This window comes from Lates calcarifer, linkage group LG15, assembly GCF_001640805.2.
Source record: "Lates calcarifer isolate ASB-BC8 linkage group LG15, TLL_Latcal_v3, whole genome shotgun sequence".
Classification (NCBI taxonomy): Eukaryota; Metazoa; Chordata; class Actinopteri; family Centropomidae; genus Lates; species Lates calcarifer.
In genome coordinates this window covers 372,714-396,362 of record NC_066847.1, presented here as the reverse complement: position 1 = coordinate 396,362, position 23,649 = coordinate 372,714, and the positions used below count along the sequence as shown (strand labels likewise).

General features: G+C 45.3%; 3 protein-coding genes and 1 long non-coding RNA gene across 11 annotated transcripts; 3 read left to right on the top strand and 1 right to left on the bottom strand.

Moving 5' to 3' along the window:
* Positions 1-1,447: 1,447 nt before the first annotated feature.
* Positions 1,448-5,978, top strand: trim33l (tripartite motif containing 33, like). 6 transcript variants are annotated; one of them, XM_051076068.1, is made up of 9 exons: positions 1,448-1,615; positions 2,121-2,180; positions 2,421-2,553; positions 2,642-2,768; positions 2,853-2,969; positions 3,055-3,169; positions 3,651-3,797; positions 3,900-4,011; positions 4,693-5,978. In XM_051076068.1, the coding sequence occupies exons 2-9, from the start codon at positions 2,142-2,144 to the stop codon at positions 5,826-5,828; spliced, it is 1,926 nt and encodes a 641-aa protein (XP_050932025.1). In that variant the 5' UTR covers positions 1,448-1,615; positions 2,121-2,141; the 3' UTR covers positions 5,829-5,978. The 6 variants fall into 6 exon arrangements, with proteins under 6 accessions (XP_050932025.1, XP_050932024.1, XP_018534332.1 ...); XM_051076067.1 differs by having other exon boundaries at positions 2,397-2,553; XM_018678816.2 differs by having other exon boundaries at positions 1,448-1,646.
* Positions 5,979-6,199: 221 nt separating this feature from the next.
* On the top strand, positions 6,200-7,369 carry LOC108884743 (uncharacterized). Of its 2 annotated transcripts, none has more exons than XR_007814630.1 (4): positions 6,200-6,315; positions 6,456-6,523; positions 7,144-7,249; positions 7,344-7,369. It is a non-coding gene; the product is annotated as an uncharacterized LOC108884743 (long non-coding RNA). The 2 variants fall into 2 exon arrangements; XR_001961105.2 differs by having other exon boundaries at positions 6,203-6,315; positions 6,443-6,523.
* A 1,200-nt stretch (positions 7,370-8,569) lies between these two features.
* Positions 8,570-13,007, top strand: zgc:171704 (Ras-related and estrogen-regulated growth inhibitor-like protein). Its single transcript, XM_018678817.2, has 4 exons — positions 8,570-9,592; positions 10,612-10,665; positions 10,756-10,832; positions 11,146-13,007. The coding sequence occupies exons 1-4, from the start codon at positions 9,394-9,396 to the stop codon at positions 11,554-11,556; spliced, it is 741 nt and encodes a 246-aa protein (XP_018534333.1). The 5' UTR covers positions 8,570-9,393; the 3' UTR covers positions 11,557-13,007.
* A 45-nt stretch (positions 13,008-13,052) lies between these two features.
* On the bottom strand, positions 13,053-22,616 carry plin6 (perilipin 6). 2 transcript variants are annotated; one of them, XM_018678808.2, is made up of 8 exons: positions 22,275-22,616; positions 21,285-21,321; positions 19,968-20,166; positions 19,212-19,294; positions 18,900-19,137; positions 17,930-18,111; positions 15,047-15,313; positions 13,053-14,465 (listed from the first exon to the last, which is right to left on the bottom strand). In XM_018678808.2, exons 1-8 carry the CDS (start codon positions 22,277-22,279, stop codon positions 14,058-14,060), a joined length of 1,419 nt encoding a protein of 472 aa, XP_018534324.1. In that variant the 5' UTR covers positions 22,280-22,616; the 3' UTR covers positions 13,053-14,057. The 2 variants fall into 2 exon arrangements, with proteins under 2 accessions (XP_018534324.1, XP_050932026.1); XM_051076069.1 differs by lacking the exon at positions 22,275-22,616 and having other exon boundaries at positions 21,285-21,884.
* Positions 22,617-23,649: the final 1,033 nt, after the last annotated feature.

Sequence of the window (23,649 nt, the reverse complement as noted above, 5' to 3'; positions counted from 1 at the left end):
TGTTTATCAGCACAAAGACCTTCACAGTGTTTGACACTGGATTATTGTTCAGGCCAAACACCTCTGCCCCTGAAAACCAGGGTCAGAACAGAGCATGCTCCTCACGTGTTTCCTTTGCTCTTTAATCTACAGAACAAACTAATGATGGTTAAAGAGCGACTTCCTCTCATGGTTTGAACTGTTGGTTCCAGTCGGACAGTTTCTCTCTGTTTACAAACCAAACAATCAATCAGTGAATTGATTAATTAATCAATACTGAAAAGAATCATTAGCTGCAGCCCTTTTGTAAAGTAGTTAAAATGATCTTCACCCCAATATTTTACACTTTTAATTATACTTATGTATTTTTACTGAAGTGATCATTTCAACACAGAACTTTTACTTGTAATGGAGTATTTTTATTTATTGACTGACAAGCTGATGAAACAGAACAACTGTGAGCTGTGACACAATTTACAGAGTAATAGAAATAATAATAAACTAACATTATTATTATTATTATTACTAATAATGAGAGAACAGTGAAACATTAACAGCAATAACACTAATAAATCTTTAATTGTTGTAGCATCATGGGTTGAGCTGGATCGTGGGAGCAGCAGGAGCCTCTTCAGCTCCGGAGGCAGAACCCTGCAGAGAGAAGCACAGTCAGAGTGATGCAGGTGTAATCTCACCTGCAGCACATCATGGACAACATTTACTAATGTAGGATCTGAAGGTCCATATGTGGTTTCACATGGTTTCTATTTGTTTCGGTCACGCTCAGGTCATCAGCCGTGAACATAAATATTTTAGTGTGAGGGAGAGGGGCCTCCCTCCCTCCTGGAACAGGAGGTCATTGTGTGAGGTCCGAATGTCTCGCTATAGATTCTGAAGACAACTAATGTATATATACACTGCTGTTTGGAGCCGTTAAAGAGAGAGATCCTCTCTACTGCAGTGCTTGACTTGATGCTGGACTTCTTTGTAATAAACTTCTTTATACAAGCAAGAGAGTCATCACCATCCAATATACCACACTAACTACTAACTGATGCACTCAGACTGAACCAACACGACGAAGGAAAAATGAAAGTGGTAGACCCGAAAACAAAACATTACAATTATTCAGTCTAGAGGAAACAAAGAATTAGAAGAAGAAGAACTAGAATTTCAGCGTCAGCCATGGAGAGAAACGACTGTCTGTGTTATACAGGTGAAAGCGAGGTGAGTCTTTGTAATTTAATGAGCTGATGGAAAGAAAGAGCGGGATCAAATGAGACTCCCACATTCTTGGCTGTTGTACTTTGAGACGTCACACAGTTGATATCGTTATTGATCACGTGTTTCTGGTGCAAACACTTTGTGTTTATTCGATCTTCACTAAAGAAGAAAGACAGGAAACAAACTGATGCGTGGGCTTTTATTGTGAAAAACCTGCCGGAAGTTTGACCTGTGATCACAACCGGAAGTTTAATCTATGGTGGCAGGATGTTGGTCCCGCTGGGTCCTGCTCGTCGTTAACACCGAGTGTTTACGGACCCGCGGTCAGAACCGAACAGACGCATAGTGACCGGACCTTACCGGAACGTTTTAATGTTTCATCGTGTTCAAGTTTCCCGGCGGAGGAGAACCGGTGAGAGACAGGAAGGAGGGGGCACGCGGAGGTAACGGTGAGGGGCCATCGCTCTGTAACTTAACGGACTCAGCCTCACATTGTTCCTGTGTCGATGTTATGGATAAGATTCCTACAGAGACAGAGCTCTTTATGAACTGTTCTTAATAGAAACGTCGCTTGTTATCAGTACCAGACTCCATAGAGAAAAACAGGGATTTAACCAGGAGCTGCTGGAATACCACTGCCTCCATCTGTTCAGTGTGTCTGTGTTACTGTGTGACTCTCAGTGGTGGAAGAAGTAATCAGATACTTTACTGAAGTAAAAGTACCACACAGTAACACAGACACACTGACAGATGGAGGCAGTGGTATTCCAGCAGCTCCTGGTTAAATCCCTGTTTTTCTCTATGGAGTCTGGTATTGGTGCTGAAGAAGTATTTAGATCATTTACTGAAATAAAAGCAGAGGAACGTTTTCACTGAGTTATGGTTGATAAATAAAATCCTCTGTCTCTGTCTCTCAGGACGTGAGTCCTCTTCTCAGCATGGAGACAACAGGAGATCCAGGAAACAGCAGTCAGCAGGTGGCACAAACTCTGGTCCGTGGACCCCTGTGGGTCCTGGTCTGGGTCAAACACACATTTAATAACAGAAAACAGACACAGGTTACTTTAAGATAACATGCAGTATTAATATCACAGTCTAAAGGCAGAAGGTTTGTTCTGTGTCTTGTTGTGAACTAACGTGAGAATCACAGTCTGACAGTAAACGTCACCTGTGATGTGACGACCTGATGTCAGGTGACGTCTCCTCTGCCTCCTCAGTGCTGCAGCTGTGACAGCTCCTCGTCCAGATGTTGGTGTGTCGACTGTAACGAAGCTCTGTGCGATGACTGCGTGTCGGCTCATCGCAGAGTCACAGTGACCAGATCCCACAGGATCCTCAACCAGCCGCCAGGTCCGATTATTACCTGTGGATCACACCGTCCGTCCGTCCGTCCGTCCGTCCGTCCTCTTCACAGTGTTTTGTCTGTTCATCTCCTCAGGACACGTCTCGACTCCTCCCACCAAGTTCTGCAGACTCCACCCCTCTGAGGCGCTCCAGCTCTTCTGTTTCACCTGTGTCCAGTACACCTGTAGAGACTGTCAGCTGATGGATCACATGAACCACAGGTATATTTCTGTCTGTGTAACACACAGGTGAGCCCCGGGTTGACTCCTGAACCCTTGGATCTGATGTGTTCTGCCTCCTCTCAGGTATCAGTTTGTCAGAGAAGCTCTGGACAGTCTGAAGAAGCAGGTGGAGGCCGTCGTTCAACCAGTCAGAGCGCAGACAGACGTAGTGAGGCGGAGTCTGCAGGACATACAGACCAGGTACAGTCTGACTCCACCAGGTGTCTGTCAGTCGTCAGAAGAAGCTCGGAGTAAAACCAGGTGGTTGTGTTGTGTTGTGTCTCAGGCTGCAGGACATCACTGAGGACGAGTCTCACCTGAAGAGGCAGCTGCAGCAGTCGTACGCCATCTTTACTCAGCTCCTGAAACAAAGGGTAGACGAGCTCTCCGAGGAGATCAAGGTAACGCTTGTTTGACTTCAGGTGTGTTCTTTACCTGAGCTCAGTGAGAGCAGACAAATCCTGCTACAGCTTCAACAGTCAGTGACGAGGAAGGCAGCAAAGTTTTGCACCAGTGGGTGCTAACGTTAGCTAGCTAACCTAGCTAACAGTGCTCACAGTGAAAACAGTGAAAACAGTAAAATGACTCTGAACAGTTCCTGGACTCAGATCAGTGTCTGGAAACAGGAGAGACTCAGAGAAGCTGGACCAGGAAACAGGATTTTAGTCGGTTGTGACTGAACAGACAGATTCTAAAAATCAGTGAATTGTTTTAGTCAAAGACAGAAATGTTTATGTTTCCAGCTTCTTACGTTTCTTAGTTTACTGAGAAAATAATCGTTAGTCGTCTGAAGCCGTCGTGTCTTGTCTCTAGTCAGTTGATGATAACGTCGCCTGTGGAGGTTACAGACATTACAGTGTGTTGTTTCCTGTATCTGAGCAGAAGGTGTGTGAATCAGAGCGCAGCCTGCTGCAGACGAAGATGAAGAAGCTGCAGCAGCTGCAGCAGATTCAGCTCTCAGCCACTGAAACCATAGAAAGAGCTCGAAACATCAGCGACCTGCCGACTCTGCTCAGCGGCCTGCGACAGGTAAGACCCCGCCCCCACCTGCTGCTCCCTACACCTGTCGTCATCACAGCTTCTCTTCAGCATCTCAAACATATGAACATTTATTATGACTTTTTCCTGCAGATCAAGTCTCAGCTGAAGCATCTTCCAATCCAGGACCTGTCTCCCCCTCTGACCATGTCTAACCTGACGGTCGTCACAGACAAGGACTCTCTGGAAAGTGCTTTAAAGTTAGGTAAGAGGAGATGTTGTTCTTGATGCTTTTTCTTTTGTTCAACAAATTTATTTATTTTATTATTTATTTATTTATTTGTACAGCAACAAATCAGAACATAGATGACCTCATGCCTCTGGGCGTCACATGACTCTTTCATTCTTTTTTCACCACCATGTTGGCAGGAAAAGCCTGAGCAAAAACTGAACAGCACCTGTGCTGATTTCAAACCCTCAGAGATCACTTCACACGTCAGATCTGTGGAGATTAAATGATATGTGGCACAAAGACAAGTTAGCTGCTAACAGTAGCAGCCTGGCAGTAATTTGAGCAGCGGCTTTCCTGCCAATATGGCGGCATTTTGATTTCAACTGTTGCATGATGGGATTGCTTGATGTCAACTACCAGAACTCTGTGCTCCATTTTCCCTGTTTTAAATTAACTTTAACCTCTAACAGTGGAAAAGTGATAATGTTGGTGAAGACAACAACTCCCATGATCCCACGCTTCTTCATGAAACACTGTGTGTTTAATGCTGCTGCGATTGGTCGATTAATCGACGTCGTTGTTTCCAGTTTTCTGAGGTATATTTGTTGCTGTGTTGTGTCTCTTCCTGCTTATTTTCTGATTGGCTCTGGACGTCCTGAGGCAGCCGTTGATTGGTTCTATCTGCTGCTGACACTTCCTGGTTTTGCTTTTCAGGTAATCTTCAAGTTTCATGGATCCCCTTCTCTGTGTCACAAACCTCCAGTCAGAACACTAAAACCACCTCCAGCTCCAGATCCAGATCTAGCAGCCATCCTCTTCTGCAGCCTGGGACCAGTGGTGACTCTGCTCCACCTGCTTCAGTCAGTCTTCCTCCCTCCTCGTCCACCTCCTCCAACCTGAAGCGACCCATCGTTGCTGGGGCCTCCAGCTTCACCCTCCCCTCCGCTCAGCCCTCCTCCGCTCTGGGGTCGGTGTCCAACCTGAAGACAAACCCGAGCCAAGTGATGCTGCTGATGCCGGTTCCTGCCCCTGGGAGTCAGCGGCCCGTCAGCTCCAGTCTCCAGCCGTCAGCAGGTCCGTCTCCGTCCTGCACCGCCCTCAGACTCTCGAACCAGCCCAACACCGTCCTGCTGAACAACAGTCCGACGGTGCACCAGCTGTCCAGCTGGCCCCATCAAACCTTACCTGGAAACACCTTTGGCCTGATGGGAAACTCAGGACTCAAAACCTCAGGACAGCTGTACCTGGTTCCAGTCCACCGGAGCCACACGGTAACGCCACACCCCCCCACTCTGACAGTCAGCAGCTCTCTGACCCCCCAGCCTCACCCCCCCTCTGTCAAACAGCAGCAGCAGAGTCCTGTGGTCAAGGCGGTGGCGGACTCCGCCTGCGATCGGGTGCAGCAGGTGACGGCGACGCAGCAGGAGCCTGTAGAGAACAAACCCACCTCCACTGTGTCTGAGGAGCCTGAACCTGCAGGGAAACCGTCTGAAGAACCGAGCTCTGTGACTGGACGGCCGTCGTCCCCGCCCCGTCCTGGGTCCGGTCTCATCCCCGGAGACGAGGAGGACGAGGAGGAGCTGGGTGAGCAGGAGCCGGTCGAGAACAAACCGACCTCCACTGTGTCTGAAGAACCTGAACCTGACCCTGAACCTGACCCCGACCCTGAACCTGACCCCGACCCTGTGGAGGACCGGTTGTCACGTGAGGCATCAGACGACGATGAAGAACCGAGCTCTGTGATTGGTCAGCGGGGATGCAGCAGAGCGTCTGTGTTCGCACCGCCGTGGCCTCCAGCCCACACCTGGGTGCCCCCTCCCCAGTTTGTCTCTGGTCCTCGTAGACTCTGAGGATGAGGAGGGCGAGACGTGGTCGTCACCTGAACCAGAGACGGATGATGAAGGACCGAGCTCTGTGATTGGTCGGCGGGACTCTGATCTGAGCCAATGGCAGCCCAGAGTGTCTCTGTTCAGACTCCCGCTGTCCCTGCCTCCACCTGGACGCCCCCTCCCTCGGTTCAGACTCGTCCCAGGAGACGCTGAGGACCAGGTTTGCGTGAAGGAGCTCTGTGAGGACTCTCAGGTGGGAGCTCACCTGTCCCATGATGTTTGATCCAAACAGAGCTACCACATCAGCCAGGTGACACTGTTCCTCTGCTGTGTTTCAGTCTGATGACGACGACGTCTCAGGTGATTCCTCGGAGCCGGACTCTCCTGAGATCCTGCAGATCGTCTCCTGCTCTGCCTGTGGATCAGCGTACGCCTCAACAATCTGTTCGTCCTGCGGTCGAGGATTTCACAGAGACTGTCACATCCCCCCTGTGGGACCTGACATCCAGTAAGAATCCGTTTTCTAACCTGTTTCTTCAACTAAACGAATGATCCACAAACAGAGAAACTAAATCCTGTTGGTCTCTGAGTCGGAGCAGGTTCAGGTCCTGAGGCAGCGTTAATGTAAGAATCAGTTTCTCCTCACAGGTCTGAGGTCAGAGTTTAGTCTGCTGAGTGACGTATAAAATATGTCGACAACTGAGAGGAAAACTCTGGTATGTTTTTATTTTTATCTTGTGGAATCAGTGCAGTCTTCAGTTCTGCACCAGACTCCATTAGATAAAAACAGGGATTTAACCAGGAGCTGCTGGAATACCACTGCCTCCATCTGTTAGTGTGTCTGTGTTACTGTGTGACTTTCAGTGGTGGAAGAAGTAATCAGATACTTTACTGCAGTAAAAGTACCACACAGTAACACAGACACACTAACAGATGGAGGCAGTGGTATTCCAGCAGCTCCTGGTTAAATCCCTGTTTTTATCAATGGAGTCTGGTAGAGATATATAGAGATGTTTCTGGATCTTCCTCTTTAATAAAAAGCTCTGTCTCTGTAGGAATCCTGTCATCATGTTGACTGACAATAACAATCTGAGATGATTGATCCTGATTGATTCTTGATCAATACTGCACTGATTCCAAAGACTTTTGTCATTTACACCAAAAAACATGATCCAGGTTAAAGAATAACAGTTCTCTCTTTTTACATAAGAAATTAAATTAAAAGGTTTTACCTGCTTCAGTCAGGTGAACCTGAACTTCATCCTGCTGCTGAAACACTCACAGTTTGATGTGTGTGTGTGTGTGTGTGTGTGTGTGTGTGTGTGTGTCTGTCCAGCTCAGAGTGGATCTGCTCGTTGTGTCAGGACCTGTCGGAGCCATCAGACCCCTACAGCTCAGACCGACCACAGGGTCCTCAGAGTCTCAGTCTGCTGAACCAGAGGGTCAGAGTCACACACACACACACACACACACACACACAGAGTCATGGAGTTCATGTCTGAGTTGTGTTGTGAAGCTGTTGTGTTTGTGTTTCAGAGGTGTGAGAGTCTGCTGCTGCAGCTGAAGGTCGACGGCTGCGGTCGACTGTCTGAGGTCAGTTTAACTCCTGAACCTTTAACCAGGGACCCACTGATCCAGTTCTTCACCGTTCTGATATTTACTGTGTCGCTCAAACGCACCACATGTAGCTGTGCAGGTGAACGTTCTCAGGTTCGCTCCTCATGTTTGGTTTGAATCAGAATGTTTTGACTCTCCTCCGGTCACATGATCAGTTTCAGTTTAGAACCAGAACTCAGACGAAGTCTTGGTTTAATCACCTGTTCTGATTCAGCATGATTTACTTTCACTCAGCTTTTCCTCCTGTTTCACTTGAACCAGAGTCTGAATCTCCAGTTTCAGACTGACGGCTCGGTCTAAAACTAAACTGACTCCCTAACTAATGGCTTAATGAGGAAACCTGACGTCTGTACATCAGTGTTTTCTCCAGCAGGTGGAGCTGTAGTCCAGCTGCTCTCTGACCTCCTGTTTGCTGTGTGTTGTTTTCAGACGGGGGATGTTTGGTGTCGTCTGACGTCGATCTGCGAGCGTCTCACTCTGCGTCGCTCTCCTTCGTATCAAACAGCTGCAGAGTTTCTGTCTGACGTCTGCAGTTTGTTCAAGGAGACGACGTCCTCACAGGTACGCTCACCTGGACCTCCATTAACCTCAGCCATGATTAGTCTTAGGTGGATCTGGATCATCTGGATCATCTGGATCTGGATCATTGTGTCTCTGTAACATGTTGACAGTAAAGTTTCTATCGATCTAAAAGTCAGTAATAATGATAATTAAAATCAGGTGTAAATGTGACTCAGACAGTGAAGAGCAGCTACAACAGAGCGATGCGTTCAAATGTCCTCGTGTCAGTAATGAGTGCAGACCAGGAGGTGACGTTTAAAGACCTCTGTGATGTTAGACTGAGAGGTTTTTCAGGACAGGTTTTTCAGGGATTCAGATGATTGGTCGTCTTCCCCGTCACTCATCCTCTTCTCTGTGGTTCAGGACGACTGGGCTCTGGACAAACTGCACCAGAGGTTTCAGAGCAGACTGAAGGAGACGTTCAGGATCGAGCTTTGTGCGTCAGGAGACACTGACACAGAGACAGACTCACATCCACACCACCCAGACAGACTGAAGGAGACCAGGAGGAGGCTCCGACAGTTTCTGGATCTGAGGGGAGGTCCAGCCAAGAGGATGAAGACCGACAACATGGAGGAGTGAGACAGGAAGTCAGGACGACCCCGGATCTGCCTCACCGTTCACACACAGATCAGACTTTAAACTTCAAACACAGTCACTCAGCAGAGCAAATCAGTGAATTCTGATCAATAATCAGCTGCCGGTGTTCAGATGTTGAGGTTATTTACGATCGATCATTATGACAGGATCTGACTGAGACTGAAATCTCACCACAACAAGCTGTTCTGAAAAAAGTCAGGACTGTAGACTGACACTTTACTTTTTACACATGAAGAAAAACTGTTTATAAAACTTGAGTTAAACTACAGAGGAAACAGATCAAATTAGAGGAGCTGAAATGATTCATCAGTTTATTAACAGCAAATAAATGACCAATGAACTGTCTCACAGCTTCAGCTTCTCTGCTGCTTTTTCTTAATACTAATAATTTTAGTAAGTAATTTTCTTAATGTCTGAGGACTCAGTAACTGTGTCAACAGGTCTGAGCTTTTACAAACCAAACAGAAAAAATATTTTTACAGTTTTATTTTGTTTTACCTTGATATTTTACTATTTTATATCTTTTTATATCTTATATCTTTTTTTAAAGTCATTTTAAACTGTTGCTGCTCGTCTCTGTAAACACGTTTTTCAGTTTCAATAAAGTTCAATGACACTAAATCTGCTTTTGTCCCAGCTGGGGACTGTCCCAGTTTACTGAGCTGAGTCCCCTAAAGTAGCCTAGAACACACACACACACACACTTTGTGACCTTAGGCCAACATCGACCAATCAGAGAGAAGATAAAAACCCTCAACCAATCACAGCCTGAGGGGTGTGACAGACAGCTCAGAGACTCCGCCTACACATGGGATATAAAGACCCGGACTTGCTGAAGTCCTCAGACGTCCTCAGACCCCCTGACAGTCCAGAGAGAGACCAGGTCCTGAACTCAGTCCTGATGGTGGTGGATGTGAACCCCGGCCGGGCGGAGGCGATGGAGGGAAACCAGCAGAGAGTGGAGGTGAACATCCTGCTGCTGGGAGCTCACAACGTCGGCAAGTCTGGTACGAAAACTCCACCTCTAACAGTTACAGTTACTTTGTCTTAAGTAATCTATTACTGAGGTACTTTACCTGTAACTTAATACTTGAAGAAAACTCTTATTTTCTCTATGTTTTAGTCATTTCTGAGTACTTTTACCTCTGATACTTCTCTGTTAATACTTATGTATTGCAGTATTATTATGACTGCAGTATTTACTACTTTAAAAGTAGGGTGTATTTGTAGTTTGAGTATTAAAGGATTACTCTAAAAATACTTTGGTATTTTTGAACCTGGGTCGTATTGTTCCATGTTATTCTGTGTATTTTTAGCTGCAGTGTTTCCAGTAATATCACTTTTTATCTCAACCAGACTCCACTAATAAAAACAGGACTTTTACAGAGCAGATATACAGACATACCACTGCCTCCATCTGTTACTGTGTGGTACTTTTACTTCAGTAAAGTATCTGATTACTTCTTCCACCACTGAAAGTCACACAGTAACACAAACACACTAACAGATGGAGGCAGTGGTATTCCAGCAGCTCCTGTGTTCTGCTCAGTAAAATCACTGTTTTTCTCTATGGAGTCTGGTAGTGATGGTCAGGTTCACTGTTCTTGATCAATACTGCACAGATTCCAAAGAGTTTTGTCCCTGTCGATCATTTACACCCAAAAAACATGGGAAATAAGACCCAGGTTCAAAAATACCAGAGTTAGACTTTAATATTAAAATATAAATAAAATGTTTCATCACAAGGTTTTAATTTCTCTGTTTTCTATTTTAATTGACTTTTTTATTCGTTACACAGTTTCTGTAGTTGCAGGAAGGATTAACAGTTTTAATTTAAAAATTAATCAGCTGTAACTCAGCTAAATGACTACAACGTGAAATAACTTAAAACTAAATCAACCAAAACATTTACATGTCTGATTAATCAATAGAATAATCAGCAGATTAATCAGTAACTTCTCTGAGATCGTTGAGATTCTCCGTGTTTGTGTTGTTGTGTGTTAACGATCAGTTTGTGTCTTTACAGCTCTCACCGTCAGATTCCTGACCCGCAGATTCATCGGAGAGTACGGCGACATCGGTGAGGTCACGATGTTCATGTAAGCTGCTCTGTGATTGGTCAGAAATGTTCATGTGATAGAAACTCTGACCTGATGTTTTGTCTCCTCAGAGTCGGTTTACAGTCGAGTTGACCGAATCGACGGGCAGGAGATCTGCTTCAACATCTGGGATTCTCAGTCCACACAGGTGAGAAGCACACCTGAGGTCAACTGACACCTGCACCACACACTGAAGGTGTCACACAGGAGTAATCAGATTACAGATTACATTTTATCAAAGTTTTTTTGTTTTTTTTTAAAAAAAAGCATTTAAATAAAACTATTTGTATTTTAAGTTTTAAGGTTCATTCTTGACCTTTCAACCACGTCTCATGGCCTTCATCAGCAGACAGCGTTTGCTCTGTTAACATTTTTTGTTGTTGTTTTTTTTGTGTTTCTCCTCATTTATTTTAATAAAGTTTTCTCTGCTGAGTGTTGACCTCTTGGCGTTTCCTCCTCAGGCAGGTGAGAAGTGTAGCTCCCTCAGTGACAAACAGTTGCAGTGGGCGGACGGGATGATCCTGGTCTACAGTATCTGCGACCGCGGCAGCTTCAATGTGGTCCAGCAGCAGCTGCAGCAGATCCGTCGCAGCAGGAAGCCGTCGTCCGTCCCCGTCCTCATCGTGGGGAACAAACGGGACCTGCAGCGCCACCGTACTGTCTCCAGCGAGGAGGGACGGCTGCTCGCCCTGTCGCAGCGCTGCGGCTTCTTCGAGGTGTCAGCGGCCGAGACGTACCATGGCGTCCTGCTGGTGTTTCACCGGCTGGTCGACCTGGTCCGGGAGACTCGGGCGCTGAGGAAGACGAACGCTGGCGTCCGAGGGATCGTCAGGAGCGTGTCAGCTGTGTTCGGAAAGAAACGAGCCGAGTAGAGTGGGTTGAACTCCAAGAAGGTTGTTCTTACTACATCTGATGTGACCAGAGCATCTGTCGCATCATGAGAAAGGTCAAAGGTCAGGAGTGAGATGGACTGAGGCAGGTTGAGAGGAAGGTTCTTTGTTTGAGAGTGTCGATGGTAAAGTTGGTGAAAGAAAAGTTGTAGGAACGTTTTAGAGCGACGAGAGACGGCCGCTGATTGGACAGAAGAAATTACGGATGTTTTTAGCTGAATGAAAAGCGTGGCATCGTCTGTATACGACTTCACATCCAGACTGAAATATTTCAACAACCATCAGTCAGACTGATGTGAAACTTTGTACAGACATTCATGTTCCCCAGAGGAAGAATCCTACCAACCTTGGTGATCCTCTGACTTTTCCTCTAGTGGCACCATCAGCTTCACATTTGTGGTTTTTGTTGAAGCATCTCAACGTCTATCAGACAGACTGTGATGAAACGTGGTTGAGACATTTGAGTTCCCCTCAGGATGAACTGTGATAACTCTGCTGATCCTTTTCATACAGCGCCATCATCAGGTTAACATTTTAATTTGTCCATTACTTTCGTTCATAACATGTTAAACTATGATGGTGAACATTATAGAGCTCTGCACTGATGATGTGTTTCTGTAGTCCAGTCCTGAAGTTAGCACCAGCCTGGTTCCCTCCACAAAAAGATTTTTTCATTGTGTTTTGGATTATTCCACAAAATAAACAGTGAGCAGCTAAAGTTTCTGATCCTTCAGGTTTAGTTGATCAGATCATCTTCACAGATGAACACCACTGTTCTGATGTTTGAAGTAAGAAGCTAATGTTAGGCTATAAACCAACTACACCACGGTCACATGACGTCAACGTCTCCACCACTAAGCTTCCAACTGGTCATTTCATTTAGCTCTGAGCTCTTCTACAAAAGCCTTTCTTCTTAGAAAGTTAGTGAGAGTTTGAAAGAGCGTGAGTAGAAACACAACGAGGCTGTAAAGGTGGACTGGTGAGTTTTCACAGCCTCTCTAGTCTCAGTCTTGAGCTTGTATTTCAGGCATCTAACCAAAGCCCATTTAAGAAGATTTTGAGATAAGGGAACCAGAAATGCTAACATGCTAACTAATTACCAGGTTTCAGGTCTCAGTCCTGCAGCTGTTTAATATTGGCACTTTTACAAAAAACTATAAATAAATGTAGTTGGAGCTTGTAATATGTAAAATTAAAATCATCTGATTTAGAGACAGAATCAGTGTCATTGGGTTTAAATGCAGATTTGTTCCTTTTTGTTGGTGCTGTGTAAAAACATTTTAGAGCAGAGACGGGTAAAGTTGACAATGCTGCTGCCGGGTTTAGCTGCACATCTGTAAATGAATTTATATTTATACATGTTGATGTATGGAAACTGACTGTTTCTGTTTATCTTTAGTTTTTTCTAATAAAACCTCATGTATTAAAGAGAATCTCAGTCTGTTCTTGTTTCTGATAAAAACACGGTGAGGCGAAGCTAAAGAGTCCGAGAAGCTTTATTTCAACTTGTCGGGAAAGTTGGAAAAATATTTTTACATTTTTACTGTTGGATTCAGATTTTCTGCATGTAAACTGAATAAATGAGATTAAACTTTTCTCTGATGTCAACAAAAAAACAAAGAGAAAAAAACTAATCATCTGAATAACATTTTTAAGCTTGTGTCATCTGGAAACATTCAAAGCTCATCACACAGTTGCCACAAATAACCATCAGACACAACAAATCTAAAGGTCCAGTTCTTGCTTTTTTGACTTATTAATAACACATACAGTCAAATCTATATAATCTGAAATCTTAACATTCTTTGAGCCAAAAATCAGACCTGCAACCTTCACCTTCACCACTTCTCTGAACAACAAGCATTCGTCACTGGAATCTGAACCATACAGTGGCTCTGAAGAGCAAAAAACAACATCTCAGAAAAAAATTCTCTCAGCTTTCAGTCACATCTGGATGGATAAATAAACTCCATCTCCTGATTATGGCCGTGAGATGTGGAAAGAAGTAGTTTTCTGTAAGTTAGGATTGAAAAAGTCAAAGATGTAAGTGAGAATATGTTGTTTAAACAACTAATGTATTTTCTGAGATTTGTGTTTTTCTCCTCAATGTTGTTGATTTAAAGTAAATATGGAATAAACATCATATACTCAACATAATATAATATAGACTTATATTGAAAATATATGCAAATTAATATAAAGCTGGACTCTGAAAGTCTGAAAGGAGTTTTTTTCTTCTTTTTAATGACGTATGATTTCATTTCATTAAGTTTTTCTATAATCTGAAAGTGAAATTAACTCATGTAATTTCTCTGACATTTAAACCAATTTCCCGATGGCTCTGTCAATGAACGTAAACGCACCAACCAACACCAGCTCAGGTAGAGACGGCTGATCGTCAGGGGTGGAGACTGGAGGCTGTGACTGGTCAGGGGGCGGGGCCAACATCAGCCACAGGTGCCCAACAGGGGCGGGGTCGAGCCTCAGTCGGCCGATGCTGTGGCGTCGGCGGTGTCTTCGGTGGAGTTGGGGCTCAGGTATTCGAAGGCCTTCTGGCTCTGGGACACGAACTGTTTGAGCGGCGCCAAGAGCAGCTCGGTGGCCGACGGCCGACGGAGGGTGGCGCCGTCGGAAGGGACGGGCAGGCTTTCCACCTGTGGGACTGGCAGGTCCTTCAGGCTGGAGCTCCGCCGGCCGTTGGGGGGGTCGGGGCTATGGGGGCCCCCGGAGCCTCGGGCAGCACGGGAGTAGAGACTCCGGCGGCGGCGAGGACGGCCATCCATCGCCTTCAGGAAGAGGCTGTTAGCGGAGCTACGACGAGACGAGCTGTCGGAGGTGAAGTCCTCCTGGTTCAGGAACTCCTCGACCTCCTGATCAGATGGCTGCTGCAGCTGAGACACAAAACACAACATGAAAGACGAGGTTTTAAATTAAAATTTCAAAATGAAAATGAATTTCAACAGGGTAGTGTTGTCTCAGATTAAACATGAAGAAATGCACCGCGACCACAACTGTTACCAAAATATCCTACAGCTGCTTCAGTCTCTTCACTTAAAAATGTACGTCTTACTTTCTTTCTTCTTCTGCCTCCAAATGGGAAAAAAGTAAATTTACCTTTAAAACACTGAATGTTTTTGATGGAGGATGGCTAACAGTTTCCCCCTGCCTCCAGTCTTTGTGCTAAGCTAAGCTAACTGTTTTCCTGGACACAGAGATGAGACGAAGAGGATTCATAGACACGTTGGACTGATCATTTAAAACATATAAAGGAAAAACAAACCTAAAGTTTTATCTTAAGTATATTTCTAACAGCTGCATCAGGTCTAGAGACCAGAGACCAGTTTCATTCAGATTCTGGTCCCTGAAGAACCAGATCAGAAAAGACCCTGAAGCTCAATCTGACAAGATTAAAGAAAATAACAAAGAATTTGGTACATCAGAGACTCCGTAGAGTCAGTTTCTTTGGACTCACCATGTTGTAGAGCGGCGTGGCATTGATCACCAGCTGCAGGAGGATCTTGGACATCTCCTGCAGGTCTCTGAGCAGCTGTTGGATCTGGACTGGCAGCTCTCTGACCTGACGGACTGGACTCAGCTCCGCCAACATGGCTGCCTGGCTTTTGACCCTATTCAGGGTCAGCTCTCTGAGACTTTCAGTCTGGTACACCAGGGCCACCAGGAGGTTCTGCAGGTACTGCAGCAGATCCCCGACCAGCTCCAGGACCTGGCCCAGACCCACCTGCAGGGAAACACCAGGTCAGGAGTCAACAAGAAAATCTGATCCACCTGGAACCAGAATACCACTGAAGACCTCCATCTTTAACCCTGTGAGAAAAATGAATGACTCTTTGGTTCCGTATTTCTGAAGCAGGGAAGAATCTTGGGACTCTGAACCAGGAGTTCGTCCACTCTTATGCAGAACTCTCTGTGGACCCTGTCCAGGCCGTTTGTTCGACATCGTGACCTTTCTGTTGTTCTGATGTTGGTCTGATGTAAACTGAAGCTGGCAGCCTCCACAGTTTCCCAGAGGACGAGACAACAGAACAGAAACTCTGGATTTGGACCAGGACTCAGAGTTGGCAGTGGACAGAGACACGTGAGGACGAGTGCAGTGATGCCACAACCACGCCTCGGTCCATCGTGGGAAACTCTGCAGGGTCTGGATCAGGTATTTGGGTCAGATGGGGACACCTCTGACCTGAACAGAGGTCCAGAACAAACAGATCAGACCAGCACGTGATGAAGAGGGATCTGAATCAGGACCGGTGCCAAGCCTCGCAGTGAGAGGCCTAACGAGGCTGCTGATTGGTCTTGACAACACAGCTCACCTGCAGGGACGAGGCCTCGTTAGTCCTCAGAGTTAGAAAGGGGGTTAGAGCAGTCCACTGAGACTACAGGACAGGTGTGATTCATCTGGACCTGTCAGGACAAGTCACACTAACGTGGCCGTAAGAAATAAATTTAATCTCTGTATTTACACCCAGACCCTGAGGCTCGTTGAGGTCTGAACAGAACCAGACTCAGCTGTTGGTCCTTTATCTCTGCATCAGCTCAGACGCTTCATGCAGCACGTAGGCACAGAGCTGCAGCCATCTGCAGAGGAAACTGATCCATTATCTTTAATGGACCTGGTTTTCCTGCCGCCGCGACGTTCCTGATGTTTGTCTCTGAAACAGCTGCGGCTCTGATGCTTAAAGAAAGATTTCAGTGGAGAGAACATGCTTGTGAGTTTGTTTCCAGAGTTGGTGTGAACCGGTGTAGAGCTGCTACAGTTATTGATTTTCTCTGTCGATTGATCAGTCATTTATTTATAAACTCAGTTTTTAATAAACTGAATCTGTTTGTGTTGTTGGTCGAACAGAAGAAACGATCTGAAAACTTCAGCTGTCAAACGACTGAGTTTCTGTTTTCGGATGTTTTATGGACGAAACAATTAAAAATAATCTGCAGTTTAACTGATGATGAGACTGAGTCTGACAATGATACAGCTGCAATTTGACAACACATCCTGCAATAAACACACACAACACAACGAAATACCCAAACGCACTGTAAATATATGGAGTGCCATTTGTGCCAAAAATGTGCCTTTGTGCTTTACAACCTCACACAAATACACACAGCTGGGAAGAAGTTTTTGGTTTTGCAGTGTGTTCAAGTTTTTGGTCGTGTTGTGTTTCTGCAGCTCGTGTGTCAAAGTCAGTGTCAAACTGATGAAGATGTTTTCTTTCATTTGTTTGTGTGTGCGTTTGTCCTTGTCAGCCACCGTAGGATTTTCTTGGTTTCTATGTTGTAATCCTAACTACAACTGTAACTAAGTATTACTTTCATTACTGATTATTCAACACACTGACATGAGCATTGGCTGTTAGCTGTCAGCTGTTAGCTGTTAGCTGTTAGCTGGGGGTTGGTTGTTTATTGTGCAGCAGTTGTGTAATCAGTGTGTAATCAATCAAAGTGTATCTGATCAGCTGTGATGTTCAGGAGGAAGAAACGCTCATGTGTCTGGTCACGTAGTCACCACACACACACACACACACACACACACACACACTCCTCTGGGATCAGCTGCTTCACGTCTCCTCGTCTCTGTTTGTTTTCAGATTTTAATCTTCGTTCTAACGACTGAAATGTTCAGAAACGTTCAGGCTGCTGCTTCAAACAGACAAATATAAAATCTGGAAACTGTGGAAACGTGTCGAGGAAGAAAAAAGGCTGAAGACTGAGAATCTGCTGCTTTAAATATCATCACATCAATGTTCAGAGACTGTTTTCTCCTGCTGCTTCCTGAGCTCCTGAGGATGAACCCTGTGACTGTCGTTCACGCTCAGTCGCCTCAAACCCCAACAAAGGGTTTTCAATTACTCAGTTGATCAGACTTTCACCAGGTGGAGCAGGTGGAGCAGGTGGAGCAGCGCTGTGACACGATCAGGCTGCGTACTGTGAGTGAGAACACCTGTGCAGGTGTAGGAAACATCATACCAGGTGTGATCAAAAAGTTCTGAGACTGCATCTAAAAACACAGTAAATTTTAAAGTCGTCATCTCATGTAGTGATAAACTGAACAAACCTTCCCTGGAAGTCCTGAAACGCATCAAGCATCATCTGTAACCCAGAACTGTGACTCTTCAGCTTTAATTTCATTTTGGGGAAGAAGAACTCAGATCTGAGTCAAATCCAGCGAACGTGGGGTGTGAGGAGCAACAGCTGTGTTTTAACTGTGAGCAGGGCTGGTGTCATGATGAAGCCATCAGTCTCAGAACTTTTTGATCAAACCTTATAAAACATCAGCCCTAACATCACACGTTCTAATTCTCTGTTTCTGAACCTCAGACAGAGCGTTGTGTGTCGTCACCTTGTCGGCGGCGTCTCCCAGCGTCCCGACGGCTTTCAGCAGCTGCTCCCTGACCTTCATCATGCGGTGGTAGAGCTGCAGGCTGAGGCTCAGCAGGAGACTGCGAACCCTCGTCCACAGGCTGGGTTCATCATCCTCGTCATCATCCTCGTACTCCTGTACCCTCATCTCCCACTCCCGACCTGACGACAATGACAACGACAAACAGACAAACAAACAAACAAACAAACAACAACACATTCAGTCAGGTCACAGAGTTTTGTGTCACTTTCCTATAAAGTCAGTCGGGTCACGTGACACTGAGGACTCCCATCTGTAACCGTGGCAACTACTTTCACAATAAAAGCTCCTGCACTTTGTTGACATGACCCAGGAGTAAGACCGCAGTTTGTTTGTTTGTTAATCAGGTTTAAAGTTAGAAACCAAAGCTGAGAAACGTCTTCACCTCCCTCCTCTTGTAACTCGTCTGTTTACTGGACTGACAGACTCCTGAGAGCCTGTGGACTGATAACAACACCTCCAGCTCCCTCTGCTGGTTTAACCTCTGCACTGCACCATCAGCAACAACAGGCATGAAACTGAACAATATGATTCAATCAAAGAGACGCTGTCTTCAACAATAAGACAGAAGTCAGGGTCATCACATGTCCATTATTATCAATATTAGATTGGATTATTTAATGATTCATATCATGCAGGTGCAGAAAATTGGTTTATAAAACCATAAAAACACTGGAATTAAACTGAAATATTCCACAGGCCTTTTTTAAAATATATTTTATTATATTATAAACAAACTTTGAACTAAATCTGAGACGATGCAGAAACACCTGAACACCTGTCCTGGAGTCCAGTCACATGACCAACCTGCAGGAACAACTCACAGCTATGAAACTAGATCTAATTTGTCTCTGAAGGACTGAAGGACTGGAGGACTTCACCACAGTTACCCTGAACCCCCCGTACTCACGCAGTGTGGGTGGGAGGGGCAGGTAGTAGGCAGTGGCATCCTCCAGACGACTCAGGACGTCGTCCAGTCCTGACGTGGCGGCTCGGCCCACCTCGGACTCCTGCAGCAGCCGAACCGCCGTCCGACCCACATCGGCCAGACGCTCCAACTGATCCAGAGCTCCATCCAGGTTATCCACCACCCACAGCTGCACGTCGTCCAGCGTCAGGAAGAGGGCGTCCTTCAGGTGGCCCACCACCTGAGGGAGGGAGGTTTATTCATGAGCTGTTTATCAATGTTACTTTATGGTCACGTGACCTGATGAGAACAAACCTCGTCTGTGGACTGGTTCAGGATCGGGAAGTTCTTCTCCAGACGATCGAGACCGACCAGAGCGAAACTGTTGGCAACTTCAACTGAAGAGAGAGAGATTATTATACCTGGTCATGGTCAGTTCATACAGCAGCTTCCACAGACACATTAATAAACACTGAGGGTCCGTTCACACCTGGAATCACACCTGAGTTTGTTTTATTGAACGCAGAGTTAGTTATGAGCAGCAGGGGGCATCAGTGAGCTCCCTGCACCAGCAAGTCTGCCGGCAATAAGAAGAAGAAGAAGAAGAAGAAGAAGAAGAAGAAGAAGAAGAAGAAGAAGAAGACGACGACTGAGTGTGTTACAGGCGTCTCAGGTTCATTCTCACCTGTTCTCACCTGAGACACACGTTAACACCAGGTGTGAACAAGACCCAGAAACCAGTTCTTTATAGGCTCATTATACAGGTAAAGACTTCAGTGGTATTAGTAGTATCAGCAGTAGTACTAGCAGTATTATCTGCAGTAGTAGTATCAGTAGTGTTAGTAGTATCTGCAGTAGTATCATTACCAGTAATAGTATCAGTAGTACCAGTATTATTAGTAGTAGTAGTCAGTAGCTCAGGATACTGGAGAAGGAGTGTATCAGTATTATTAGCAGTATTATTAAGTAGTATCAGTTTCAGTGGTATTATTTGCAGTAGTAGTAGCAGTAGCAGTATATGCAGTAGTAGTAGTAGTAGTGGTATCAGTAGTAGTATCTCTGTGGTCGTACTCTGCGGCTCCAGGCTCTGGAGGAGGGGTGTGGCTCGTCTCATGGCAACGTGGGAGACGCTGCGAACTCCGACCTCGGCGACTCCTCCCATCAGCCCCAGCAGGGGGTAACGACCTTTGACATCAGAGTACGCCGAGGTCACCGACTGTAACGCCGAGCGAACCAGAGGAAGGCGGGAAACTCTGAGCACGGCGCTGGTCTGAAAAACATCCAGAGAGAGAATCAGCGTGACTCAGATTATGGAGGCCCTGAAGGTCAAAACACATCTCAGAGAGCATTTGACAGAACGACGTTCAGGGTCAGTTGGTGTTTGATCATAAGGAGCCTCAGAGTCTCACAGAGAGAAGAAAAGATGATTAATGAAGACGTTTTACTATGTTCCCATGTTTCAATCTGTTTCCTGAAATGTTGTTGTGTTTTGACCTTCAGGGCCACTGTATCAGATACCTGACGTCCTGACCTACAGTCTTTTGTTAGATTGTGTTCGTGTCTCCTGCTCGTCACAGTGAGTTTCTGGTTTTTCTTCTGTTGGTTTTCTCGTTCTGAGCTCGTTCAGGGAGTTTCAGAGTTTCACCTACTCACCAACAAAACGGTGGGTCTGATTACCTGGGACAGGTCAGGTTTTACAACTGTGTCATTTTTAAATGTGATAAATCTCCTGGAAACTGAGCTGAGAAACAGAGGAAATAACCAGATGTTCATGTCTCTTATTGGCTGATTATACACCTTTAAATATCAGCAGCCAATCACCAAACATGTTACTGTGTTGTTGCTTTAAATGAACCTGTCACATGACGTCAACGTCTCCACCACTAAGCTTCCAACTGGTCATTTCATTTAGCTCTGAGCTCTTCTACAAAAGCCTTTCTTCTTAGAAAGTTAGTGAGAGTTTGAAAGAGCGTGAGTAGAAACACAACGAGGCTGTAAAGGTGGACTGGTGAGTAGATGGGTTTTCATGTTAACGTCCCCGACAACCTCTGTAGTCTCATTTAGACACTCGTTAGCAACCGCCTTTTTTAAGACACGTAAAAGCTTCAAACATCAGGAGTGGGGGATTTACTGACCCATTTTATGTTGGAGAATCAAACCTGAAAATGTCTGGAGCTTGTGTTAAAACCACAGACCTTATTTCAGACATTTAACCAGAAACACACTGACAACAGGAAGAGCTAACATGCTAACATGCTAACTGACTTCCTGGTTTCAGGATCAGCTCTGTATAAGAGGTTCTTCATGTGTTTGAAGGTCAGTTACTAAATGATTTGACTTATCAACATGTTTCTGAGCCTCAGTGAGGAGGAGGAACCCTGAACTCACCTCATGATTTTGATGACCTGACATTTCTCCACCAAATCTGCAGAGAGACAAACAGAGGTCAGAGAGCAGCATGAGGCAGTCAGCTGCTGCTGCTCCACAAAGATGACGACTGTTCAGCTGCAACCAGCATGAAAATCAGGCCGACCGCCGAGCACACAGCGGCTCAGACCTGCTGCAACAAACCTCTCATTCAGACGGTGCGTTTAGAGCCGGTCTTTAAAACCAGAGCGAGGAGAAACGGCGTGAAGAGGCTGATTGGTGAAAATAATCAGTTTTAATGACATTTAACTGAACTGTGTTTCTATTCAGAGGCTGGAAACACCTTGAGTTAAAGATCAGGAGGCAGAGATGAGGATTCATGAAAAGAGGCACTGATGATGTGTTCAGGTCTCTCAGCAGTCAGAATTTAATCCTCAAACTTTTGCAGAAGTTTCCCCGACAACCTGGAGAACATGAACGGAGGAGGAGGAGACCTGATGACCTCCTCCTCTCCTCCATGTTTCCTGTCACTTCGCTAATAAAAACAAAAACAAAAAATCATCTTAAAAACATCAGTCAGCTGTTTTTAAGTCTTTGAGACTGATGAAGCTCAGGATTCACAGCATCTGTTTTATCTGTTAAAAACTGGAAACAAACATTAAACATTAAACATTAAACATTAAACCTTTAGACCAACACCTAAAAGCCTGATGGGAAAACACCTCAACTCACAGTCGAAAACATTAGATATCAAACCAAAGTCTTTTATAATCTGAATTATTTCCTGAATTAATCTGAGGGGAAAAAAAAGAAAATAAAGACAAACAAATAACAAACAAAAAAATCTGAATTTGTTTAAAAACTGACAGAGAAACAGAAACATCTGGAACATCTGGAACCAGAAACTTCAACAACTTAATTTCTGTCATTTTTGTGTAAAAAAATTAATTATTAAAATAGTTTCAGTTTTTCTGTCGCTGTTTTAATCAGAAATTGGTTTTTGAGTCTTACCCCATCAGAGAGGCTGAGGTGTGGATGAAGCAGCTGAACTGACTGATGATGAAGATGAAGACTCTGCCCAAACAGAGCGAGGACAGTTTTTGAGGTGGAGATCTGCGACCTGATTGGACGGAGCAGCGTATGATGTCACAGCTGATGCTGGAGAAAGTTTGAACATTAAAACTGTTTGTTTCTGTTTGAGCGACCAATCGATTAACTCGGACTGAATGAGGTCATTCAGGAGGAAACGAGCTGAAACAAAACCTCCAGTGTTTGGAGAGATTCAGTATTTATAAAGATTTATCATCTAAATAGATTCAGTATTGATACAGATCTGTTATTGATCAGCCAGTGTTTAACTTAGACTGACCCCCCCACCCCACCCCAGAACAGTCCAGAAACACCCTCAGAGGTCCTGAGACCGTTTGTCGTCTTTGTCCAGACATTTCTGATCAGGCTCGGTGGTATAGTGAGTTCGTCGTGCTGCGGGAGGCCCCTCACATTGGGGAGTGTGGTTCATTTACAACAACGTTTAGATGGGTGGTACGAGTCAAAGTAACGAAGGTTCTCAGTGATCCAGGTCCTGGTCGTCTTCAACTTTTAGTTTCTCATTTGAAAGTCTTCATCAGGTCTAGAGGCCGGTTGGAGAGTCCCGGGTGTTTCACCTGTTGGAGGTGGTCCTGTCCTCATGTGAGTCGTTAGGGTCACATGGGTCGAGGTGTGGATGGAGGTTAAAGGATCTCAGGACCGTGTTACAGGTGGCTGATAGTTGGCGTCATAAGCCACCACCTCTGTTTAAAGATGGACGCTCCAGTTGGACATAGATGGCCCCTCTCCTTTAGATGTTGACTCACCTGAGGACAGGGTGGGTCGACAACAGGTTAAACACCTGGGACTCTCCAACCAGCCTCTAGACCTGATGAAGACTTTCAGATGAGAAACGTCTTCGAGAATCTAAAAGACGTCCAGTTACCTTTGATTCTATCTTTTAAAAAGGAGCCGAGGTTTCTCAGCAGAACGTTGGATTGTGGTTCAACGTTGAGAGATGGAGTGAAACGATCAGTGACTGAGTGAAATGAATCAGTGAGTTTGTGAAACAGTGAAGTTTTATAATATTGCAGAGAAACTGATGTCTTCACATCTCAGGCTGCAGCTTCTGACTGTTTGATTAAAAACACGATTGATTATTAATAAAGTTTATTTTCTGTTAAATCGCTGCACCTCTCGGCTCCTCAGGTTTCAGGATCTGGATCTTTCTCTCTGGCTCTGAGTTCCTGTGTGAAATCGATCTGTTCCTCTGCATTAGGACGAGGCTGATCTGCGGCGTGAGGTCGGCATTTTCTCAGGAACAAACAGTGAACGCCTCGTTTCCTCTGACATCAGTGGC